Here is a 27,695-nt window from a genome sequence, read left to right as displayed (position 1 = left end):
TAACCCATTGTGACCTGTCACTGTCATGTTTGCACAGCACCCCACTCTTCTATTTCAGAGCCCTCCTCCTCTGGAATTTATCTTCTTTTGATCTCCCATTCAAAGGTACTGGAGGCTTGATAGACGTAAGCGCAGCACCAGACGAATGTGATAAACTGGGAACTGTTGACAGGTGCAAGGCATCTGACGCACGGAGAAACGAGGGAAAAAGTGTGTTGTCTGGATACAATAATAGCACAAATAGAATGACGGATTAGCTTGAACTGATCACATGAAAAAACGAAATTAAAGCCACATAACAACAGCATGTCAATAGTTTGTCTTGAGAACAGACGGCAGCTTTGCATGCCAGATGGGGCCCTGGGAGGAATGTTTAAACATACAAAAAGTCTGCATTAATAAGGAAAAAACAAAAACAAAAACAAGTCGATATGCTAAGCATACGAGACAACAGTAGCTCCACTGTAATCTCACACTGAGGTTGTTTAGAAGCCAAGGCTGTTGCTGTGTAAGCTGGGATAAGGAATGCATAGATACACACTTACAAACGCAGTTGGTCGTGTGCACGAGTCTACACACCCTCTCTTTCTCACACACACACACACACAGACACACATACAAACCTCCAGGTGCTTTTGATTAGAAAACACCCTCTAGCACCTGACAAGGTCTTATCAGCAACAAAGACTGTGCAATTTGGTATCCTTGTCATTTGCAATCCTCTTTTATTTTACCCATTTCAAATATGTTCAAAGTTCACACCCTCTTCCCAATGTTAAAGCAACTGCTTCAATAAACAACAGGCGTCTTATCTGCATCTACTTTCACGCCGAATTAGTGAACAGAGGCAGGAGCGCCTCTTATGTCCCTGGGCTATCACGCTGTGATAAGGGAACTGCTAAGTACTGGATGTCTTTATGTGCAGTCTGCACATGTGGATTATTTACAGGCTTTGGGGTTTCCTGCTGCTAAAGCCAGCTCTGGGTGTCTTACAAATCCCAGCTCAGAGCATTGCCACACAGTCAAGCCTGCTCTCTGCTGAATCCCTCAGTGCACCTTTTCCCACTATGAAGAAAACTTGACATACAGTATTCCAGATCTTTCTGTCGTCTCTGCATGCAACTTTGCTGACCCGGAATAACCGTCAGAAACACCACAAACAGCTTAAATCCACATGGGTGCATAGTAGCAGGATCCAAAATGCTAAATCCAAATGTCCTGACAGACAGACGGGGCTCGTATGGCATTTCCTAAACGACAGACACATAGAAAAGGAATGTGAGATGAGAAGGAGCTGACAAATATGAGTAAACGTGGAGGGAAATGTTCAGAGGATCAGTCAGGGTGTTTCGTTTCTGGAGTCAGACATTGAGAAACGGTTGGGCCAGTGTTGTTTGTTCAGGCCCATCATCAGAGAGATCTCTAAAATTCTACAAACGTCCAGCTCCTCTTGCCACAGCTGGGGAAGACCTTGAACGTGAAATGGTTTCAAGCAGATTGCTCCTAATTGCTAGAAGATGTGCGAGCAGGTGTAACCAGATCCCTGCGGCCACTCAGATGAAAAAGGAAAGCGATGTGCATCTGTTTGTGCGTTTCAGTACTTGTACACGTGTGTGTGCTTGACCGTGTATTTACTCAGCAGCCTCGGTTCACCAGGCTTTATTAAGCAGGAGAGTGTGGCTCAGAGACAGCCAGCAACAACACGGCTAATGGGTTAGTCCTTAATGTAGTCCTGCTCCGAGGACACCGGGCCCTCTGGCTTCACCTCGCTGCCTCGACGGGGCTTCGATGCCACTGGCCTAAATGTCAAGGTTATCTGCTTGACTTTGTGACTGATCGCACATCTCAACTACCTGACATTTATCACTTCTGCTGTTTCCTTTTCAAAGACGGGCCGCTCTGCTCTTCAGCAGAAGTTCAACAAAGCCACGAACAGCTGCATATACAATTATTCATTTTGAACTTATTAGTTAAGTTCAAATAGTTCTTGTGTTCAGGAAATAAAGATTCTTTTCAGCTTTTAAGGGTATAAGCTCTGGGTTTCCTGCCTATCTATATTAGTTGCAATGTTTCTTTTTTTCCTCAGCAATACCAACAATTATCTGCAATGCAAAGCAGGTATCGTCTGGTTTCCTAGTAAGTATATAATTAATGCCATTTCCAAAGAGCCACTCCACATGGAAAAAAGGCCCCCGATACTCAAACCTTGCACATTACAGGGTCCTTGCAGCAACACTCTCCAGTCTGTGTTTAGATTTCCAAACTAATTCATGTAGAATACATAAATAAATCAATGCTTTATAACCACTTCAAACCATTAGATTCCCTTCCTTTGTTGCACTTTTCAACTAATCTATTAATATTTATGACAACACTAAACATTTCAAATATGCACGTTTAAACAATAATCCCATGTGTGCACTCGCATGATACAAAAGATGACGTCAATAAAAACCCAATTTTGTTTGTCCACCATTACCCCCTGCCCATTTCTCTAACAGGTAACAGGCTGTGCCCGGAAAAATGTTTTTTGGAGGAAGAAAATGACTGAAAGGAAAACAAGACGAGAGCAAAGTTATTAACTGTGAGTGGAGATGGAAGAGAGGGGGGCTGTAAAGCAGGACTGATGATGGAGAGAGTGGAATGAAAAAAGGGGGAGGTGGGGGGGGGGGGACAGATGGAGGAGGAGAACAAGAGTGTGAAGAGAGAGCAAAGGAGAAGAGAGAGGTAAAGAGTATGAGGGAGACAGAAAGAGAAGGGAGAAAAAAAAAGAAGAGAATGCAGCAGAGGGGAGGAGGAGGAAGCGGGACGCACAGAGGGGAGAGTAAACAGTGCCCCAACCAGGCGGTTCGGGCTCTCGGAGCCTGGTACAGAAGGGTCACTTCCCCCCGCCCCGCAACCCAGCGAGGTCAGCTCAGCTATGTGGGCCTGACAGCTTCCGTTTGCTGTGTTCTCGCCGTTTGTTTGGATTCCCCAGCCTTGCTTAGCCAGCAGCTTAACAACAGATGGCTAAAGAAGGCCTCTATTCAGAGTGATCTGGATCAAAAAATACACATGAAGGAAAAGTACACAAGCTGCAGACAAAACACACACACACACACAAATGCAAATTACATGGATTGTCAGAGTTGCACATGCAGCAAATAGAAGAATGGCAAATAAGGGTTTGCTTGCTGCAAACATTTATTATGTTGCCCACAAAGGTGCATGCAAAGACACGGTGACAAGTCACATGCAACAACAGGCAAGGTGTCTGATTATGGCGAACAACATCCTGGCATGAATAACAGCAGATCACACTGAAAGGATTTCCGTCCCCTGCCATTCACCGGTTATTAAACGAATACTGTGTTTATTACAGCTTTAGTGTGGTGTAAACTCATAAACACCCTCCCAGAGTACAAGAGGAGCTGTCAACTAAATATTGTTTCTCTCATGAGTCGCTCTTCCACCTCAATTACGCCTTTCAACTTCACAGGCTCAGTATGATAAAGTGGCAGTAAAAATCATTCACATTAATACACCATTGTGCATCTGCTGCTAAAGGTAATTAAAGAAGTAAATGACTCATAAGAATAGACATATTAGCCGCAAAATGAAAGGCAACTGGGCTGCCTCATGAAAATATGTACCATTAAGATACTGCATTTTCATATTGGGGTAATCAGCTCCACTAGCCTGATGCTGATTTAATCCACTCCAGTGGAAAGTCTATCAGCGCACAGCCGCGTGTCACTGTCTCTCTCTTATGTCTACCCGCATCAGGCAGTCGACTTCAGCATCGCCTGTGAACGACTCCACTAAAGGAGGGAGGTCACATAGAGGCAAATCAGTTGGAGGGGTAGTCAACGCTAAGGTGTCATTTAGATGGTAGACAGATGGAGAGAAAGTGGGTGAAAGAAGCATGAGAATGAGAGCAGGATAACATAAGAGCTAAAGGGAATTCTAAAAGGAAAAGCAAAGAGCACAAAAGATGTGGGAACAATGCAGCAGGCAGATCTCAGCAGCTCCTCTCTCCCTTAACTTAGCTTTGTGTTCTGAGCATATGATGCCTCTGGATGCCCACCGCTGAATATAGCGATAATTTTACTCACGTTGATAAAGTGAGAGGAAAACAGCAGAGGCATGCCAACTGTGCTGCGTACTTAGATGAACGGCTAGAAAACACCCGCTCCTCCGGATTGCATCGTTGTTGGAAGAGTTGCATCACTTTGTAGTAGGGAGTGTTGTGCTTGGGAAAATGGGTGCTTCCAAAAACCCAGCGTGAGACCCAGAATACTGTGAGCACATTTTATCATGCGTGCATGATATTGTTTAGAATGGGAAGATCTGTCTGACTTGGTCTCATGGAGAAGAGGACTCAACTTTATCGATACACTAGAGACTTCTGGATACGACCAGTAAAACCCCTAAATCTCCCAATTTAGTTGTGGTGAATATAGATGAATGTGGTCAACACACGAGTACGAAAGAGTGCTTGAGTGAAGACTGATCAGAGAGTTGCCAAAGCCGAGGAGGAGGAGCTGTGTCTGAATTGATGCTTTTGTAAGCTGACCATTCTTAGGCCTCTACACTGCAGATCCAAAACTAACTCAACTAGATGAATAATCCTGCTAATCAGTCCACAACAAACATGGCACTGCCTGCAGCCAAGCCTGGCTCCAGGGAGATTAATTAGTAATGACATCTTTTCAAAGTATCTGATTAAAGCCTCATATTGATTACACTAACAAATAATACAGAAACCCTTTTTGTTCCAGTGAGCAAGCTTTTGTTTTTTGTATGTAGCATTAAAATAACAATCTTATCACAGTGATAAGTCTTTCTTGTTTTTTTGGTGGACTGTACATCTATTTCCCACTGACACTCACTGCCTTGAACTGTCTTGACCTGAGACCTAACACATCATGTGCTGCTGAAGGAGAATTCCCAATGTCTGTGGAGCGAGAGTTCCTCCAAAGGAGAGGATTTTCTATAAATCACAGACCGGTCCAATTGGCTATGGATTGAGTTGCAGCGGAGAGAGACAGCTCCCTGGGAATAGCTGTGTCTCTGTTGAAGTCATTCCAAGATGGGTAATATGATCCCACGCCGCCAGGAATAAAGGAAAGGGAGAGAAAGGAAGGAAAAAAATCTGATTGCTCTGGCCATAAAGAGGAGTAATCTCCAGCAGGGTCTAGACACATCACCCGTCACACTGGACGGTAATGTATTATAGCCTCACAGGCAGATGATGTGACACATGGAGGGCCTCACTTTTTTTTGTGGTTCTGTAGCTGCTTTTTCTTGTTTAAAATCTTTATTGACACAATTGGAAGAACAGGTGGGGGATGTAAGAGGAAACAAAGGATAAGATAACTCTGAATGTCTTATCTTCTATCCTATGCTAATTTAAGGTTTCTCACCTCACAGGAGCATAATCCATCTACAAGTGAGAATAGAATCCCAGGTCAACAAAAGCAGATGTAGAGGGTTCAGATTCTAATCGACCGCTTGAAAAAAGAAAAATTCAAAATGCATCTGATCGATTATTAGGCAACATGACCCCACACTCTGATACAGCTGGTGGGAAATAAAGGTGGCCTGCCAACCATTCATACCAACTTCTGTGATTATAATTCACAAGTCTGATTGCCACATCCTGTTATTTGGACCTTTGTGTTGAGTGTTGCAGTAACGAGTCATGGAAAAAGTCCTCCGAGTGTAAGCACTTTTCAAACCCACCTCTAGATTAATTAACATGCAAAGTGCAAAGCGGTGACAGAATTGGCCGCCCTCAATCTGCCTGAGCCACCTTCAGCTTTAGGAGCTGAGACCTGCAGGCTGTAGGCTTCAATAAACATTGCAAGAGAAGATGATCACAACTCAAATTAAGTTATGCACTAAGCTTGAAGGGCTTACGTATGCTTGTGATTGAAATATTGAACAAGGCCAAACTGAGGGAACAGACGGGAGGAAAAAAAAAAACGTGGCTTCTTAAAAAAAAAATAAAGAAAATAAAATCCTGATGCAGGTCCCGATGATACTTGAACATTGCTTGATTTAGTGCAATTGGCTGAATAATTTCCCCAGATGTTGAACTTTCATTGATGAGTGAACACATCATATATACAATAAATCACCGTTGTGCTGTTTTTCCGTACAGATCTGCATTGTGGGGGGTTGGCATGAATGAAAGGTAAGCCTAAAGTAAAATGCAGGTGGCAGAAGTAGCCCAAACAACAAGCACTGCAGGAACCAAGGGCATGTGGGCTATAGAGCTGGGGTGCTGGCGGGGGGATGACAGACTGCTGTTCAACTCCATTAGCTGCTATGTGAGAGGGGTGCATCTAGCAGCACACGACCTGTGAAGAATCTTAGATCTCACTCTATCTTGGAATGGGGATTGCCGCATTAATTCTAGGAAACTGTAATCTCTCAAGCAAATCAAATTACTCTCATTAAGCGCAAGAAGAAAACTGCCTCTGTAATAAGTATGTATAAAAAGTATTTATTACCAATAATCACCTCTTTAATATGAGCTGGCTTACAACGGCTTTTTATTTTTGCTGATTAAGTTTAAAAATGGGGGAAACGCAGAAGGGCACATGCTCACGGATGCATACACACACCATTCAAACACATGCGCACACTCTCCTCCGAACACACACAACACACACACACGCACACTAATACACAGCTCATGGAGTTTATGAGAGCGGTTGATACAGTGATTAAAGGGGAGGGTAGAGGGATACAGAGCTTGAGGGCCTTGGAGAGGACGTGCCTCACCTAGTCATAAAAACACACCTCTGTCTTTAGGCCAGCGTCAGAATCGCTCTCACTGGGTTCACTTGGAGGTGAATCACTAAAGAATTTACATGTAAAGCAGCGCGTGTCATCGCCCAGACAGTGACATCGTGCACACATAGCGTTACACTGGAATTTGGCATACGCTCACTGACCGCCGTATCTGCAACCGTTTGCAAGGTTGACTGCTTGACCCCGGGCAGGCACTCACAGAACAATGCTATTTCTGCAACACACACACACACACACACACACAGACAGACACACACACACACACACACAGCCGCTGTTGATGCTTTTTGCTTCTTCATTTGCATAATATGTGTATCTACAAGCTTAGCTATTCCACTAAACAGCCAACAGAGTATTACTATAACACATTTATGGTTTTAAACAGTAAATAAAACAAAATAGCATTGCAGGCATAAAGTCCCTGGTTGGATGTTATTTCTTTGCTCCTATTTCAGGATATGACATCATTCCAGAAAGTACAAGAAGCCACTTATAATTGCCGTGGTGGTAAATGGAAGAAATACTGATTTCCTCCCTTCCTATTTGAAGCAATATCTAGTATTTACTTCTTCACTCACATAACCTATTAATTACATCAATAACAGCTAATAGAAAGTTAGCAAAAACACATCAGAACAGATTTGCCGCAACAAAATCAATTAGGATTAGGGGTCAGCGGGTCATTCATTTACTGTTTCAGCATAATTACCTGTTTTTCTTCCCCTCATTTACTTCTTTATTCATTTGGGACACTGATATACCCGCAAACCACCAGAACACGTTTTTTGTTATTAGTCAAATTAAACAACTATTCCAGAGAGAAAATGTCTGTCAAAGTACAATATGAGAAAGCTAATGTGCTCCAAAAACAAACTCCCCTGAAGCAAAATGAGGAAATTCTATTAGATGTCAGCCTACATACTGTAAATCTCATTTCTACTTGCCCAATCAGGTAATAAATATATAAATAAAAATACAATCAAGAGTGACAATTTGACCTTGTATAATATGAATTACGGCAAAAAGAAATATGCTCTACAGCCTGTACTCTTGCCTTCGTCTGAGATGATTGTTTGGCAAGAGGACAAGTTAAAGCAGCACTGTTGCCCCGTGGCTACAAATCTCTGCTGGTGCTTCTCTGCCTGTCTATCAAAGAGGCCGCATCCACTCCTGTCTGTCCTGTCTGCAGTGATTCATTGAGGGCAGGTGAGGGGGAGTGAGACGGAGACGTAGCCGACCACAGATTTACCTTTTTCTTTGAAGCAAAACTGTGAATATATCAATGAAGTAATGGTCCGATATGGCAATGCAGTAAAATGCCCCTTTACAAGATCTTGACCTGTTAATAGACATCAACATTTATCATGTTTAACACATGAAACAGCCTTCATTTGTCAGCCTGCAGAAAAGCACATTAACACTTTGTAAACATCCACCCATAAAGATAATTATTTTGATTGCAGGACTTGTGTGAGGTTTTTCTTTCCATACTCAACATCTGGTTAGAATATGGGGTAAGAGCTGGCTTCCTGGCGGCTTCTCAGGTGGTTAAAATAGACTTGCACGCATGCACACATGCACACATAAATAGAGTGGTGGTAACTTTCATTTTTCCCCTCCAGTTTACAGATTTTGTTGCTTGGTGGTGAGTCAGCAAAAAGGCAGGAGCTGCGGCTCCCCACATTGCACCTGCCAGGAAGTGATCCTTGTCTCTCCAGCCAGGGAGGCTGCTGGGATATGCCAGGACATGCAGCTGTAGCATGAGCTTTGAGCTAGATGCTTCCACAGGCAGGACACGGGGTGATACAGGAGCACAAAGAGCACATTTTCCATTAATGAGATATATGGCATGAAAGCCTCCAAACTACAAGCAGCGGTAACCGGTGTCCAAAATAACCAGGGTCAAAGGGCAGGATCACCCATATACTCCACATTTTTTACAAACCCGAATAGGGAGGCTAACAATGCCCTTGTATTTATGGGACTGAACTCAGCATTTTAACAAATCAGTGTGTATGAACGTGGCTCGTTTGAATTTACGACGCTGTGAGAACACAAGTTTGCTCATTCTTATGAAAAATGGGCCAGTGTGAGGCATTCAGGCGGGCAGGTAGTCGATATATTTGCACTTATGGTATTTTCCTCTGATGTCATAAATAAAAGCCTTTCTTATACGACGACGATTATGATTGGTCAATCGGTATTCATGGGGCAAATTTTCGAGTAATGACTGCTGAGCTTGATAACAGACCGCAAATTAATTTCAAAGTAATATATTGCTAATGGGTTTGTTTTTTTTAAATGACCCTTCAGGTTGGTCAGGAGACTGACGCAGAACCACGTTAATCACCAGCTGACGATACATCATCTCTTACTTGTTTGGTCCTAACACTCCATTATGTTTCAGATCTTTCAGTTCCGTTTGACTCAATAAAAAGGGACAATAGCTGGATAATTTGTAATATTTCTACTGTTTAGATTAATGAGACATTTCTCTAATCAGTAATGTTAATTTTTGGATTTCACAAGCTGCCCCCAAGTGCATAGGAAATGCCCCTGAATATCAGTCAGTTATGGTATAAATTGGCCCATAAAGACAGATTTCCTTCCAATAGAAATAAATCTGTGGCCACAATTTCAGAATCATTTGGTAACATGAAGCATCCGCACATATTCTTTAAACTACATTTTGTTCTGTCCCCTTGGTTATAGAGCTGATCAGTCAGAGGATACAGGGGAACACATGCTATAATCGACTAAGATGCTGCTACCGCTGAGTCTCCTGTCCCCTCACCTCCAAATCCCACTGGCCCCGTTTTCAATTTAACACTGGACTTCCAGATTTCACTCATTGCAGGGCCAAGGCACATCTTTGACACTTTTACATTAGAAGCACAGCCTTCTACTGATTAAAAACCTTTCCTCTGCCCCCCTCTCTCTCCTTGTGTAGTGGTAATGTGAGATGGGTGTCCATTTCCTGTCTCTCCTTTCCCTCCAAATCAACCACAAATAACTCACAGCCTTCTGTGCCTATCTTGATTTCACTCCAGAAGATAAGGACACCATTTATTGTTTTCATTGAGCTTGAGTGCTAAGACAGAGAGCACCAAATTACTCTCAGATCGAGATAAATACACCACAAATGGCTAATTCAATCCGTCTTCAATGCCAGCGATGTTTTGAAGTGAGGGGAATATAAAAAGATCACGATGTGTAACCGGAGTCTGGTGGCGTGATACTGGCTAGAGACCTCATCAAAATGAGAAGAAAAACCTAACGTAACTTGAGTCAGAGTTCCCTTTAGAGAAGCTGAGAGCTGGTACAATATGGCCATGTGTTAAATGTGGAATGTGCTTTTATGTACATCCTTCCTAGCTATGATGGGCTGTTAGAACTCCATGACACAGCTACGACTTGGCAATGAATTCACAAGATGCATCAGTGTGGTGAAGTGCAACGCTGTCCCTGGTGGTGATTGTGTGGCGGCGAGAAGCTGAGGCGAAGAAAGTATTTACTGATGTGGATATCTTGTCCTGTGACAGGCAGAATCACTCTATCAGCCAGCAATGGCTGGGCTTAGGGAAGCATTACACACACATCCCCTTACTTGTTGGGGAGGAGGCGTCTGTGTTAGCCAAGCTAAATCTGATCAACAAATGCAGCTCCCCTGTGCCACAGCTATCTGAGATGAAGATGATATTATGTGGAAGTGAGCAAAGTGATGGAGACAGCACATGGAGGAAGAGGAAAGGACAGAACAAGAGAGGAAAGGAGACAGGGTGAGGTGGTTCAACCTCCTTGGCAAAGTGTCTTTGTGGAAGAGAGGCGTTAACGCCCAGATTTATTTTAACAAGAACCATGTGCCTCACAACAATCCCTTTACCAGATCAAAGAGCCTTGCATTTATATGCTGGAGACAGTTTGAAATCAATTATCAAAAACTTGAATTAAAAAATAAAAATGTGTCCGTCCAGCGCTGTTACATACCAATTAAACACAATCCTGGCAGACTCCAGCTGGCATTTCTAATGATTCCTTTAAAACATTACTGACATGTACATGTTATTAAAAGGTTGGAGGAATTTGCATTTAACAATGAGGGAAAATAAATATGGTGTTGAGTGTGCAGATAAGAGTTTGGTAATTAGGAGTAGGCAGTGCGATGGTGGAGAACATTTGAAGAATAAACCTGGACTAGTTTCCTTCTTTTGCTGTTGCCCTACAGATATTTTACATTATTCAATCCAAAATACCATCTTTCTGATTCTAACTTTTCTTTTGCATGTTAATGTTTAATAAGAGCCCTTGGCTATCCATGGGCACAATTAATAGATATCCGCAGAGAGAAATTGAAAAATTAATAATACTCTCAATTTTGTACTTCTCTGATCCATTGGAAATGTCTCTACGAGCTGTGGCTTCTCCCCTGTCACACACTCCGTCTAAACACAATCCATCTGTTGCCAGAGACGGGTTGCTTGTGCAAGGAAGACAATTGCATCAATAGAGTAATTAACTGATTATTTATATGTTGGCATTTATCCCAATGCACCACAGCATTATTAGCCTGTTGCAAGCCGAGATGATTACCGAAATGTTTCTCCTTGGCCTGACATAGAAATACGGAGCATGTGCATAACTCCCAAAAATATTACACCAAGTGGCATCGTGGGGATTCTTCTGACAGGACATTCTGTCAATAAACGCAAACAGTGGGGAAATGACTCTCTTGGTCCTCAGCATATATTGGTCGGCACACATTAAGTATATTATGTTATACAGAGGCATACCAGGATGCATATCCACTGACAACATTTACAAATGCAAAATGATGTCGACCATGTGACTATGCATTAATATGTCCGTACGACTGAATTACATCGGCCCAGTGGTTTTCCCATAATCCTTGTTTTGGCCCTTGACATTACAGTGTGGAATCTATGTGAATATAATGTGCTGCATATAAAATGTGCAGAGAGAATGAAATTACATTCCCGTGAAAAAAGCGATTTATTCCACACAATATCAAGTTTCTGAGTGGCACTTTTAGCTACTATCAGGCACTACATACATTCCATGGTAAGGTTACATGTAGAGTACAGTAAATTCTCTAACTTCTCCATCTCGCTTAAATGCTGCTGTGAAAGATTGGATTTCATATTTAATTTTATTAGTATCCGGTACTTTCACCAAAAATCTTCTGGCATCTCCTCCAGAGGGTGCATATGGTCAATATGTCAAATAGAGACAATCCTTATGAAAACTGGTCAGTACCTTCCACCATTGTCCCCAGGTATGATTCTGCTTGAAAGCTTCTGTGAACATGCTGCTTCTTTTACTGTGGCAATGAAGAGTGAATGGTGAAATAAACTAATATAAGACAAGAACAGCAGTTTGGGTCACAGAATATCTCCTTTTTTGATGTTTCAGAATCAATCTAGATGAATAAGCTTTAATAAATAAAGCATAAATATGTGATCCCCTGATCTAAAGTGTCTGCTGTCAGTTGGATATGTTATGGATATGATATGATATTGTATCAACACTTAGTCTAAGTGTACAATATGCACTCATTTCAGAATCTTGATCAGTATGTTGTACGTAGTAAGTCAGTATGCTGCTCTAAATACAGAGCAATCAGGTTCTTGACATTGAACAGTAGCAGTTAACACAAAATCAAAGTCAAACTACTGAAAGAGCTGCAGTAAGATCAAACAGTCAACCAAGTCTGAATCCCAGCTCACCTACACTGATTGACAAATTGCTACCAGGAGTGAAATATGGAACTCACGCATCAAAACCCAGCGTCTAAGTATCGAGCTGTCCAACTCAAGTGCTGCGGTTCAGTTTTGTTTGTCAGTGCATCAAAGTCACATGATGTCAAACTTGGCATTGGCGGGTAAAAAAAAAAAGCCTGTTCTGTGTTCACAAGGCAAGTGATGGATCGAGTGCTCTCTCTCTCTCTCTCTCTCTCTCTCTCTCTCTCTCTCTCTCTCTCTCTCTCTCTCTCTCTCTCTCCATCAGTATCCCAGTGCACTCCTGTTGGACTTACCCAATTTCCATTCCCATGCTTCAAACACAACTCCCCACCCCCATCACACAATCTCACCCCACCCACAGATGCACAGAACGCCGTCCTGCCTAAACAACTCCTTCTTTAACATCTGCCCAGAAGCGGCACTGCTGCCTTTTGTCCACTCACTCTCTCCTAAGGCATGTCATCCAGCTCTAATCAAGCAGAAAATGGTCATAAATATTTCTTTCTGCTAGATTTCACATTCACATTTCACGCAGGGACATGATATTTTCCCCCCTACCTCCAGGGAGTACCTAATGCAAAAAACAGTTACTTATATTCAGGGCTCATGTTTCTTCAGTCAAATGCAGAACATGTTCCCAGTCCGTGGAGGGAAAAAAACAAGGGAGGAAAAGAGAAAAGAGGAGGGGGCAGACATAAAGGACTGTCTTATTTTCTGTGCCATTTGCTGGCTAGTACTTTCACAGCCATCCCATTACATCATGTCAAAGATTGTAAACAAGCAAATAACAACAGAGCATCAGAGGCTGCAGCGAGGGAGCAAAACACATCGTCCTGCTGTCGACGTCTCCCTGCTGCCAGCCGGGGAGAGAAAACATTTGTTTTTATTGTCCATTTAAATTATATATTTTGAGGAAAAGGTTGAATAGGGATTTAAATGAAGCATTGTTTCTGGCCTGGCTAAGTATTTATGGCACATGTCATTCACAGGATGCAGAGGTACCATCACTATTATTTATGACCAGACATCCCATCACGGCATATCATTCTCTAAATGGTATACAGCTATTCGCCAATGAATACCGACCACTACCATTTTTCTCTCAAATAGAGGCCACGTCACTGCTGAACGCACAGGGGAGGTGTTATTAATCACCGATACATACTTTGATGGGTGAATACATGTCAAACAACCAAATTTACACTGACAGACCTATATACGCTGTGCCTGTCCTGCATATTTACTTCAATGAAGGCTCATTTGATCATCAACAGCTGTAATACATCATATTCTACCCTGTGTGGCAAACACAGAGCTGCCATGTTTTTCTGTGTCATCAGAAAAGGGACAGACTACACCCCAGTGTGGTCATGATAACTCAAATGTCAATACTACTTTGACACTGTAGTATGAGATCACATTAAATATTAAAGTTTAAATATTAAAATAGGGATAATTCAAATTGTTTAGTTTACATTATGAGGATTAATCTTGACAGTAACCTCGCTTTCAGCTGTACTTCAACAAGAACAAGGAAAATTAGGACAATGAATCCTGAAAATACACACAATTTGGTTTTTTACCCTCACACATTGCAATGCGATCTACTTATGCTTGATATTCAAATTGTACACTGACTTACACTTAAACCGTGCCATAAAGGATTGGATAATAATCTAAATAAACATACTACACTAGAATATTAAATTATATTATAGCCTTTGTTTTAATAACAATCATTAACAATCAACACTGACTGCACAATACTATTTTGGAATACAGTATCATTCATGATACAGGGAAATCTGTAATAATCAGTCTGTTTAAGTGGAAAAAAACATACAAAAGTGTGTTTTGCCTATCAATGTTGGTTACAATTTTGGCCCTGATTGAGGGACTAAAATGTTTGTTCTCAGGGTGATGCTAGAAAAGGCTATGCTGTCATTAAAATCAAAAGGGCTTATACCCTTGGGATCATCTCAGCAAATTTCTTGGCAAGCTGCCTCTTAGATTATGAGATATCTTGTGTGCAAAGCTGACACTTTGCCTGAGGGTGGCGCTCACAGAGTTTCCAAAATGGAAAGAAATTAATTCTCTGGGGAACGTGAACGTTCACAGTAAATTTCATGGCAAACTGCCAGTTAGATTTAGAATGTTTTACTGTACAAATGAAGCTCTTGGGCTGATGGTGGCACAAAAGGGAAGTTCAGGAGTCAACAAAAAGAAGAAAAGTAAGATTTATCTTCAGGGGAACATGAATTTCTCACTCTTTCCATAACTTTTTCCCTTTTTTAATCCACTGTTTTTTGTTGTGGTTACTTGTATACCCTGCAAAGCCGTCACATACAGTATATACTGCAATCACTTCTGTGTTCATTTTGCTAAAATAAACTAAGCAAAAATAAAGCAGGACCCAGTGAGGTAGTTTTAAAAATTAATCTCATCTTCGTTTCTCTCCAAACCCCCTTATCCCTGCCCTATATAGTCCTATTAGCCAGCTCACCTGTTTACAGCCAGTCTGAGCCTTTTATGGGCTCAGATGTGGAGAGGACAGTTGTCTCAGAGCACTCTGGGGAACAATATCAGAAGGATGTGTCCTAACAAACAGCATCAGGCGACAAAAAGGTATTTTGCTACCATCACTTAGCTCCCTTGGAGCCTGAGCACTTCCCCCTCTGTCACTGGCCAGAGCTTGCAGGCTGACGCCAGGAATGAACACTGACGTCTAGGCTATTATCAACACTGTGCCAAGAGATTATGAATAAGATATATAACTCAGGCTCACTACAGGATTTTCACATTAGGCTGGCTGTGTAGGTGATGCCCTCCATGCATGCATATGCACAAGCAAGTGCACAGGCAAGCATGCATCATGCACGCACAAACACATAGGTTTACATCAACTAGCACGCACGCACACAAACACACACAAATCTATATGATCTATAAACTTTCATGCACCTCCACCTTAATAGCACCTCACTTGTGTACCCAAAAGATGCCTTAATCTGCAACAAGCTTTAGGATTTATTGAAACAAATAAGTGTTTTAAGATGAGGCAGTCCCGGTTTCAATTTCAATAGCTCATTTAACCCTTATCTGCCCAATTCCTTGGGGTCCATTCTCTGTTAATTGGATCTACATTGCACTAGCAATGGGGGTGTTAACAAGCACAGCCTATGAATATTAATTACCCTCAAGTTTTCTGCACAGGAAAGACTTCACTGATACATATTAATTCTATGAAGTTTTTAAAGTAGAGCTCTCATTAAAAATGAATAGGCCCTGTGCTTGAGTGTTTTCCCAAGAGGAATTGTGCATTCTTAAGTCTATCCCTAATAAATTGGGTCAGATTGACTATTCTAAAAGAATAGATTCTACTTAAAATGGCATTATTATTCCACTAAATGTAAACATTCCGATCGGGTGAACAAAGGGTTTGGTTGAATCAGTGTTTTGACAATGGCTATTAAAACCAGTCATGTCTGAGCGTGTATGTTCCCAACCACAGTCTCCTGAGGCCCTGTTAAAACGGTTACTTATTTACAACACTAAACACATAAGTTGTTCAGCTAAACAGAGCTAAATTACTCAGTACGCTTTTGTGTGTGTGTGTGTGTGTGTGTGTGTGTGTGTGTGTGTGTGTGTGCGTGAGTGAGTGAGGATTTTGCATGTGTGTCTTGATGTGGAGCATTCAGAAGCATTCACTGGCAGAACTTTAAATAAAACATAGAGGATGCATTAGTCCTTTGGCTAGCTGAGGCCTCTCTTAGCCATCTAATACTGAACCGACACAGACGCGTTTCGCTGTCTGCCTCCAGCCAGCTGCTTCAGACACCTGTTTAAAGTTTAGAGTTGCCCACTTCAGCACAAACACAGACATGGCAATCAAAGACCATCCGGGCACCACACAATGAGAACCACTTCACTCTTCCTAATGATACCAGCATGCACTCGCATCATTTACACGGGAGGCATTTGCACCAACACAGTCCTTGAGAGGTTTACTTGTGCACACATTTTCCAGAGGGACAGGCATCAGTGCTGATACCTTGAGGATGAAGAATCACTTTTCTCTGACTATGTTTATAAGCACAGAACAAACCAGAGTACCAGGAGAAATCAGCTTAAGGAAGAACATTTGATACTGCATTAACATGATCTGCAACAGTCTGAATATTATCTCCTTATTAACTACTATACTTGCAGTGCGGTGTGCGCCGTGTTTGTGTGGAGTTGCAACGAGCACCATTCCTACAAACCTGAACCAAATTGTCCGGCATTTGAGTGTTTTTCATTTCAGTTATACCAAAAAGCAGTTCTATACTTTATTTGCATAATAGTAGGGGGAAACATAAATGATGTCATAGTTGACATATTTTGGAGAAGGTAAAATTAAACCAGGAGAGAGTGAAGTTCAGTTTATGTTGAGGGCAGCGACTCACAGAACTGTTAGCACAGTGGGTAGAGTAGCTGGCCATTAACCAGGAGGGCAGGGTTCAATCCCAGAAGACCAGGTTCAGAAACAGAAGCAAGAGACTTTGTAAAAGCCTTATAGTTTTATGCAGTATAAATGTATATATACTGCTGTAGTTGGCCATCATATACTGTATATGTGTATGCACCATTCCTACAACAGCCTCCAAACTAAATTAGTTGATGGGTGCATAGTGTCTGGCTAACATGGGAACAACAAACATGAATTACATCAAATTAGTTTTATTTTTTATTTGCATTGCCAAATTATAGCAGTATATAATGACAACATGAGTTGATGTCACCATTGACATATTTGGGGGAAGGTAAAATGAAGGGATTGGGGAGAGTGACATTCAGGTCCAGATTTCGACAAATTACTTCGTGAGACCTTCCCTGACCTCCAGAATGGATATGGTGACAAAGAGAACCTTCTCAAAGGCTCTGTACACACACTGCTGAACAAGGATATTACAGATATCAACAACTTGTGCTTGGCTGTGTTCCCCGGAGAAGATGTCGAGTTCCTTAACTCATTAACACCTTCTGGAATAAGTGAAAGTAGGAGTTCCAGTCGTGCTGCAGAGGAACCTGCGAGTAGGTCTTGATCCAACTCTCAAGAATGGAACCAGGATGATGGTGGAGATGATGGACAAGGTGATTGAGTGCAAGATTGCTGTCGGGACACAAAGGATCTTCCTGCCAAGTATTCCTCACCCTTCACAAATGTCAGGGGTCAAGAGCATGAGCGTGTTGGCATCTACCTTCCTCAGCATATGTTCGCTCACGGCGGCTCCACACAGCCTTCTCCAGGGGAAAGAGAGCCAGCAGCGTGAAAGTTTTCATTGTAGGTGATGAGGAAAGCACATACAATAATATATCCTGTATATATAACCTTAGCTTACATTCAGGTGATTTGATTTCCCCAGTGGTGTCAACAATATTTATAGCGAGGCATAGTATGTTGCATGTATGTATGTAACAAAGTTTAGGGGTAAGGACGGTGAATACATATGGAGACGGGGGCTGCGGCTGTAACTGGGTGTATGCAACAACCAGTTTAATGAAAGTCTTATTTCATAAATGTGATAATGTGGAGGTTCAAAATGATGTGAAACTGCTTAACTTTTAGTGTAATTACTTAAAATGTTGTAGTTCCCCCAAAGACGACAGCACCTAAGACCTAAAAAAGGCGAGGGAAACCCCCAGAACTCTGATTTAAGTTTGTGTGTGTTTGTGTGTGTGTGTGTGTGTGTGTGTGTGTGTGTGTGTGTGTGTGTGTGTGTGTGTGTGTGTGTGTGTGTGTGTGTGTGTGTGTGTGTGTGTGTGTGTGTGTGTGTGTGTGTGTGTGTGTGTGTTCCATTCCTTCATTGTACACCTCCCCTGATCCCCCTCCTTCTGCCCACATAAGAACACAAGCAGGGTGCGTCAACAGGATGTCGACCCATGCACCAGTTGACTATTTTAAACTCTGGGTTCGGCACACAGGCAACCTGTGCTTCATCTCTTCCCAGTCGGAGAGCAGTGGCTGGAGGTAGACTCAACAAAATGGATGAGCGCATAGGCTGACTGTTTTGGAAGGCATCCATAAGACAATGGAGAGGTGCAGGGTCATTTACCTCCAAACACATCACTAGCAAAACCTGGGTGACAAAAGCTTTTCAAATGTTGTAGCTAGACTAAACAGAGTTTTCCAATAAGAAAAGATTGCGTGCAACAATTAACTGCGTTGAAAAATACAATATGATCCCAGCTAGAGCAGCTCGGTAAAAACAGTGATGATATTTTCAGTGACACATACCGTGTTTTTTGTATATATAATTATTTCCCCCAATTTTCAACATAGTAGCACATCACTGTTCAATTTTCACCTCCATCTGTGTGATTATTAATCAGATCACACATCAATTGCCAGAACCAGCAAAGAAATTCAGCCTGTAATAAAACTGTCATGTGCTGTGGTATAAAGACAGATGTTGCCAGTTGTGTGATAACATAATTAAACTGTTCTGTGAGGGATTCCATAAAATTATTCAAATTGGACGAGCACTATCATTTTACCAATAAAGCAATTTGGGGCAATATGCAGTGTCATAACACTGATGTTATCCTCTCCGCCAGATTTTCCAATAAGTTGGAGCCTTGCCTGGCCTCCTGTGACAATATGAACAGTACACATGAAGATACCCGAGAGCTCAGAGAGATGAGAGCCTATAAAAGCAACAACATGAGAACACAGAGCACTTCTGCACAAATTAAAGCCTGAGCACGCTGCTAAAAAACTGGATGTTACACCACGGTGTCGAACGACATTGAAAGTAACCAGTTTGGAAATGTGGAGATATTTGTATATAAAAATAATTATCAAAAGTGTGATAAGAGCCGAGTTCTTGTTAAGAAACAGTGAGGCATTTCTACCCAGGCTTGGCAAATGGCCTCCTGCTCTCAGCTCCCTGGCACAGCATTGGCAAATAGCATAATTTTGAGACAGCAAATGCCCCCTGACCTGATGCTGTTAACTCTCTCAGTCAGACCATCAGTGCATACCGTTGACTGCATGCCAAAAACCAGCAGGTCCTACACTGCCGGGCCCTGCCTTTAGGCCTCTATTTTGTCTGAGCATGTATACGTTTGTATGTGAGCTGTACGCATGCAGGCGTGTGTGTGTGTGTGTGTGTGTGTGTGTGTGTGTGTGTGTGTGTGTACTATGATAGCAAAGCTTATCATCCAACACTTCCCTCGGTGCTCAACAGAAAAGAGCTCAGCGACGGTAGCTAAGATGTGAATTTCCACCTTCTCAAGACACCACGAGGGACCGTGTAAGCCCTGCATTATGCAAACAGGCAACCTGTGCCCGCTCAGCTCCTTCTGCCACTGCCGTTATTCGTGTGACTCCCTCCACTCTGTACACGCAACACTACAGAGTCCCCACCATAACAAAAAGAGGAGATACGAATAATTGCCAGGCCTTATCTTGTGATTTGTGACTAATCTTTAAAAGCGCTTATTTGACATGGCGGGCTGGATGGGTATGTATGCAATAAAGGGTTAGGGTTTGAAAAACGTAATTTTTCATCCAATTATTTTTATGTTGTAATACTTTTGGAGTGTATTTGTATCGCTGAGAGGAAGAGACAGAGTGATGCTCCAACTTAAATGGGGTCTTTTAGAAGACAAGATATCAATATTTAATACTATACAGTTGTTTCAGTTGAAACTAATTTGCAGTGGAGGAATGGTCTGCGTGGTCAGAAATGTGAGATGTTACAGATGCTTCAATTGAAAACACTTCAGAAGAATCATGTGTGAAGTCCCTAAAACAGCAGCAAAAGCAAAGCTGATACAACTCCCCAACTTCCTGTTGCAAAATCATTTTAAAGCACAAATCCACAACACAAGTTATTGCACAACAGGCGTCTTTCATATGAGTGTTGTTGCTTTATTTTTCTCTCTCTTCACTTCCTCATGAGGACAAAACCACTTAAAACCTTCTGCAACACAAACAACACAAACAAACAACCCACAAAATACCAGCATGCTCGCATTCAAGGCTAAAGCAGATCTGTTATGAAAAATGTTCCACAGAGACATTCTGTATGTCATACGTGAGAAAAAGCAAACAGACCGAGAACAACACATGCACAACCGACCAAAAAAATGTCTCAAGAATTCTTTTTCCACAACAGCATTGAATATGACTGAAGAGGTAACACACTCTCAGATCCTGAAGAGTGAAAATTGCCAGATTTTCACGCCACCTTTGCGATCGAGACCAGGGAGACGTCACCTTTTTTCCCTCCTCACTTTTTTTCACAAACAGTATTTGACTTATTAATAGAGATGCTTAAATCAAGCTTATGGTCCACTTCCCCCAAATCTGACTAGTCCACAAGATGAATTCCCCTGTCAGAATCAAGATGATCAAACAGATTACAATTATTTCATCCCCCATCTTTATTAATGAGGACTGTCTTTCATAGTTATGTTCCCTAATAAGAATAAATGATATGCCACTGCCAGGTTTGTTGTTCCCACTCACTCGGGGGACACACACACATTTGCACTTTGGGTCTGAGAACATTTTAGATTGATTTTTGCATTACCTAAAGGGGTAATGGCATCTTGGATGTTTGGTGGAGAACAAAGGATGCCACACAAAAAAAAGGCCTGTGTGATAGTTAGCCGCATATTAGTGCGAGCTGCAAATAAATCTAAAGAGAAAGACTGTGAAATGCCACAAAAGTAAAAAGTTATCAAGTAATTGAGCGAAGATCTTAATGCCCTGGGGACAATTAACATGGTTCATGGTGCATGAGTGAAAATCCTGGGTTAGTCTAATGGGAGAATAAAAAAAGACTGCCTGCCTTCCCAGTAACACTACTCTGGTAAGTAGCCTATCAAAGCACAGTGTCAGGAGCACAGAATGAGACATCTCGTCCTTCATCCACAACATGAGCCATTTATCACACAGAACAATTAATACGCCTCCCACTTTTTCAACTCCAACCGCAGGCCACGGACACTAACCATTAGATCTGTTCAAAAGGCATCAAACAAAAAAAAAAGCACTGGCCATTTACCATTGCAGAAAGCAGAGGATGAAATGCTCTTGTGACACACTGCAAATACACTCTCCTGGTATATAAATGCCAGAGGAGATCCTGGAGAGTAACGTTTTTTTTCTGGGTGATTAGAGAACACGGCCCATGCCTGGACAAGTGCCTCTATTCTTGGTGTTGTCAAGTGCAACACCAAATCCATGAATGACACACACACACACACACACACACACACACACACACACACACACACACACACACCTCTCTCTCGCTCTCCTGCCTCACATTCATCAAAGTTGTAACCCTGTTGTCTTTGCAGAGCGAATCAGAATGTGCCCCTGGCAAAGAATGAAGGAAAAGTCAACAGGAATTAAGTTTCAGTGCAACTGTTTACTCAACTGTGGCCTGCAGTTATTGAAATTTTATCCATGGTTTTGTGTGACTACTGCAGTAATGAATTCAGTATGGCTGTGATTTTCTCACTGACGACATGCTCATTTTGAACTGGAAAAAAAGATGGGTGGTGGGGTCTGGGACTGGAGCCGGGGGAACGGCGATGAAGGGCAGATAAGCAATCTGGAGAGGCCTGCAGGCCCAACGCTGGAACAGAGGAGCAGGATGCACACTCACATACCCTTTCTGACTTTCTACTGTTCTGTGATATTTATTTCAATACAGCTCTGCTCCATACACTGAATACGTGATTAACTAAGGCCTCTATAATGAACTCAAGCACAGGTGAAAGGAGAAAATTACTAAAAGAAGAGACTAGTCATAATCTACATTAAACAGCTATGAGGTTATATTATATTTAAGTGATGGACACATAAGAAGGGCCGAGCAAGTGTTATATTGCCTATAATAATAAGGCTTTTCATGTATTGTGCTTATGCATGCAAAATCAAATTTGAAATAATCAAACCAATGATCAGTCAGTTATCAGTGTGCGTCACAGTGCCACATTGTCATGGTTTTACAATGATTCTGCAGAAGAATATGAAATATCGCTAAGCTTTATATATAACAAAGCTCCATCCTCCATGTTCCATGTTACACCATTGTTGCTCTCTCTGTTTCAAAAGTTGATGGATGTGCTGTGACAACAGACAGCAGCCGAGAGCCTGGGCATCATCACCAAACAGCTCCTGACAACAAGCCCAGTCATTCTGTCGGATAGGCCAAGATAACAGAAGACACACTGATCTTTTCAGTGTTTTTTCCCTAAACACACTGTCGTGTGCCACACATGAAGCTGACACCGACAGAAAGAGCTTGTCTGTTTGCCACATGTCTGAGATGGTGAAAATGTTTTGGGCTTCACTAACAATAACGCCAACGTGCATCTCTGCCCCTCATTGGTTAAAGGCAGCAAAGTGTGGCATTAGTTGTGAGTGTGAGGCGTGTTTACAACGAGCCGGGAGAAAACGCTGTCATCCTATTGGACAGCATGGTTTCTTAACTGTCTGCAATATCCAGTGGCACCTACATGCTGAAATTATGTCAGACCAGCATGATAAATATTTCATCAGAATGCAGATGCTACATGCTATGATAAATATGTTGAAAACCAAACAAAAATCACACAGAGAGCACTTCCCCTTCTTTAAATATTCAAAATGTGCCTCAATATACATAAATAATAATAATAATGTGTTTATGAACGAGATGTACTTTGAAGCGTAATTAAATATTAAGTGGCACTTTAAGAGGGGGGCTGGGCTTGTTGTTGACATGGCTTAATAAAGTGAAGACAGGTGTGAAAAAGGAAGCCGGTCTACCTGGTGCTGCTGGAGATGCAGGAGGTCTGCTGCAGTCACTTCCACTGACGGCGTGGCACTCTTGGGCCGTACCTCCCTGGATACGCCCTCTGCGCCCGCTCCTCCATTTTGATTCGCTGGTCCGTTGCTTGTCGCCTCCGTCCCAGATTCTTGCATCATGACTTAAAAACCTGAGAGAAGACACAGAATGAGAAAAAAAACAGGGGAGGAAGGAGAAAGGGCGAAACAGCTGTTAAAACACACAGCAATGAGGTCGCGTTTCAACTCAGGGCCAAACTATAAACATGTGTCATATCCTTCCCACACAATTTCACTTTATTGCAGGTTTCCCTGTTGGTTTTGCGCTTCCCTGTTTCTTGTTTGTTTGCTTGTAGCATATGCAATGAGGCAAACACACACGCACACGCTCCCACAGCCTCCTTCTCCACAGAGTAATGAACTGCTCTTTTGTTTTGGCTTTTCTGCTGCTGATCCTTTGCAGATGACAAGTCCATACCAAGCAGAAGGGAGGGACCCAGGTTTTGTTTGTGTTTTCCATTATGGGGCACAGGCAGGAGTGGGCTGGAGGGGTCGGAGTCCAGCACACATCGGAGAGGAACCCAACCTGAGTTTGAGTTGAGCGAGAGCAGTGGAGCCCAAGAAAACACTGGACCTCCAAAACAAAACACTTTCTATGGAAATGGATATATTTACTTGCATGACTCCCAGAAGAACCACGGCAGAATGGCTTTTTAATGGGAAACAGGGCAACTGTGTGAGGCCTGCCAAAGGATCTCCATGAGAAACATCCATTTGAGGCCAAGCAAAAACAGTCAAATCCTTCAGGGGTGCTCAATTAACACCAAAATATAGGTCTGAATACAAATAAACCCCTTGGAGTTGTTGGGGAAAATGTTATCTTTCATAACTAAGTTAAACACATAAACATAACATACTAATACTGTGTAGTTTTGTGTATAATTGCATTTATTTAACATTTTGACAGCGTAAATCAGAATTAAATATGAAGACGATTTTTTGCTTATATTTTAAGTAATCGTTCCTGCTTTTGGAGACACAAAAGCCAAATGGTCCAGCATCCAGTTTTGCACCGACCCCGTCTATCAACAGTGACACCGGTGTATATCTGTGCCTGAATTCTGCAAATCAGTGGAATGATTTACATCTATTGTGCGTTAGTCACTGGCCTCACTGGTGCAACGCGTCTAGCCTCTCAATTCCAGGGCAGTTAATGAAGCTGACCAAGTCAGGCAGAAGCAAATTAACGTGGCTGATTAATTATTTATATGAAGCAGAATAAATGCCTTTAAAACACTGGGCCTCATCATGAAAGAAGGTGAAAATGGAACTAAATGCAGATTTATGGAGTTGCATTTAAGGCGTGTAATAGGAGGGCCAACGTGAGTTAATATGTGCTCAACATGGGCACAGGGTCTCCGGAGATGCAGATCTAAACAACATGCAGAAACATACCCAGACATCCGCTGGGAGACGCACTCAGGGTGACATATATGAAATTGAGGTTGACAACTTGTCACATCAGAATATTTACAGAGCACGAGAGAGATAATAATCCAGACATAGTGGTATTAAAGAATATACAGCGCAATGGCCAGCACAGCGTTGTGGATAATGTCTGGCTGTTCAGTTATCATCAGTAGCAATTGGGAGCTAAAAAAGAACCAGAACAAAAATCAAGCCCAAAGAGCACGATGGTTTACATCTCCTCTCCTGTAGAAGCCCTCCTTGCAAGAAGCGTATCCAAGTGAGTCATCTGACACTGTGGCCTGTGCCGGTTCAGTTGTGTGTCACAACGCCCCCACACTCAGGGGCCTGTCTGAGCAGCCTGGGCCCGGCCTACAAGGGCCTGTTTTCTGGGCTGGAGCTAGAGCTGGCCCCCCTCTCCCTCCAGACAGATGTTGACCCGACTCACCCCTCCAGTCTGGCACAGCCTCCCTCCGTAATGGGATTTTCTAAACAAGGAGTGAGCAAAAGGAATACTGTGGGATGGGAAGCAGCCGGCCACAACTCCATCTACAGGCCCTTGCTTGCACCAACTCCCCTTCTGAGACACCAATTAGAAACACACATTCACGGGTGAAATTAAATGCCATTTGAAATAAACCATGTGCTGACGTTATTCAGCCCCACTTATTTTTCAAATAAAAGACATTTTTCCACATGCAGAGGAAAAAGGAGGGCCTGCTTTCCTTCTTCCAAAGGCGCATAAAAGGAGAGAAAGTAATGGCTATTATGCATGCACTGTCATTCCATGCAAAATTTTCATAATTATAACAGAAAGGCGTAAATTTCCAAATGCATGGCATCTCCAAAAGTAATCAAGAGAATGAGCCGCGGGGCTATTTTAATGTATGCAAAACTAGTGACCCACAATAAAGGAGAGAAAGGCTACAATGAATGCAAAGTAATGCGCGCATGCTTGAAACCGGCACTGATGAGGGGATGGCTAAAATTAACACCCAATTAATTTCCGAATTGACAAACAAATGAAACCCATAAATCTACTTTCTCATTAATTTTACCACAGAATAATTCAAAGCTGCAATATCATGAGAGAAAAAATTGGAGGAAAAAAGTAAATGGAAAATGGGCATTATCCATCATAAATATCAAGCAGATAGGAAAGAGCCTTATTAGAGACTTGTGCTGATAACAATGTTAATCTGTGAAGCACCGAGGCAGGGACGCCATCATCAGCTGGGGCCGGGGTAACTCGGTCATGTGACTTGGCCCTGGATTTGTTTATCTATCTATTTATTTTCACTTTGCTCAGGGGATCGCCTCGTGTGTATGTGATGACTCAAAAAGCTTAAGAGTTATTTCCCTCCGCGCACAACACACACATTAAGAACAGTAATTATGGGTCAAGTGTCCTGCTAAAAGTAGCTTGGTTACAGGGGTTAACACCATATGCGTGCATGCAATGCATATGGATCCTAACGTACCCTACAGCAACACACATATGGAGTCGTGGGAAACATACTCCTGCTTGTTATTTGTGAACCTTGTTTGCATTCCATGGGTTGAAAAAAAACGTTTTTAGAAAAGCATCAAAATAACAAAAAATTCCAGTCGATGAAAACAAAACAACAAGAGCTTGAAGAAAAAAGGAATCCGCTGTGCTGTTGATTATTAGATGTCTGTCTGTACTTTGGGGGAGCTGCATGCACAGCAACAAACACTAGATGATAAAAAAAGAAGTTCAGAGTTTCTGTTTGTTTACACCTTGTTTGGTTTTCCCTGTCTCAAATATGAAGAGTACAGTACAAACAAGAGTCACATGTGTCTCCCACCTGAACGTGCAGGTTGAAGGTTAAGAACAGCCGGCGGCCAGAGCTCATCAGCCCTGCCTCTCCTCCTTTTCCCCCCACACTGGAAATCTAATGCCTGTCCCCCTGTCGTGGTTGCCTGGAATTCAACAGCTCAAACAAGTCAGCAGTCGATTCAAGGTAGGGTCGGCCCGCGCAGCTGTGCTTTGACCCTTCTCCATGTTCTGTTTTCTTTAATGCTCATGACAGTAAAGCCTCAACGGCCACCTGCTTCGATTTGCCAAGTTCTCACACAGCCCCTGTTTACACAAGCACACAACAAAAGCACAACATTCTTGGGTCGGAGATAAAGCCGCACAAAGGAGGAGACAATGGGGAGAGGTTCGCTTTAGAGCTGTTTAGGTTCAGCTTGGATGCTAGACTAGACAACACATCAGAGGTACAACAACAAAATGTTTTTCAAGGTTTCTGACTCTCTCATGTTCTGCTATATTTTGGCTCCTGGTTTGAGGGAAACGTCTTAAGACAAACACAAGCTGTATCTTAAATCATCCAGCACCCTCATCATTGATTTGAACAAAAAACGTCTCTCGGAATCATCCAGAGGGCAACAGACCAGAAATTGGTCTAAATCGCATTTACCCTCTGCAAAGAGGAGGCAGCTGAAAACTAGAACCACTTCATTTCAAAAAAACTCTGAAATGTCCGGACTCTCTTGCCACGCCGACTACAATTCTTTGTCCCTTCTCTGCTGAGAGGAGCCAACAGCGGCGATGACACACTGCCAAAAGAAGACTTCACAGTCAGACCAAACAACCCTGTAATCTTGTCAGCTACTTCAACCAAGTCACAGATAGGCAAAGCATATCTCCAGACTACTGTGACAATATAGTAGGAATACCAGCCCCTTCCTCACAAATACACCACCACCTCCATCACAAAGCCTACATCCCCTACACCCTGCCACTTCAAGACAAAGAAGCCTTTTCTAAGTTCTTAACAGGCCTTGTAAGGGGTATAAGCGGACCGCTC

The 27,695-nt window shown here is 42.4% G+C and overlaps 1 protein-coding gene across 10 annotated transcripts in view; it reads right to left on the bottom strand.

Annotated features, from left to right (window-relative positions):
- Nucleotides 1-27,695, bottom strand: part of foxp1b (forkhead box P1b) — a 142,106-nt gene that overhangs the window by 52,586 nt on the left and 61,825 nt on the right. For all 10 annotated transcript variants that reach the window (XM_076141407.1, XM_076141417.1, XM_076141416.1 and 7 more), the window contains one exon: nt 23,374-23,543. In XM_076141407.1, coding sequence (XP_075997522.1) covers nt 23,374-23,532 — 159 coding nt within the window. In that variant the 5' untranslated portion in view covers nt 23,533-23,543. The remainder of the gene's footprint in view (nt 1-23,373; nt 23,544-27,695) is intronic.

The sequence above is a fragment of the Genypterus blacodes genome, unplaced genomic scaffold, assembly GCF_046128005.1.
Source record: "Genypterus blacodes isolate CSIRO-AG114 ecotype Tasmania unplaced genomic scaffold, CSIRO-AGI_Gbla_v1 ptg000017l_1, whole genome shotgun sequence".
NCBI classification, from domain to species: Eukaryota; Metazoa; Chordata; class Actinopteri; order Ophidiiformes; family Ophidiidae; genus Genypterus; species Genypterus blacodes.
The sequence above is the reverse complement of the archived record's forward strand: the minus strand, read 5'-3'. Positions and strand labels throughout refer to the sequence as shown.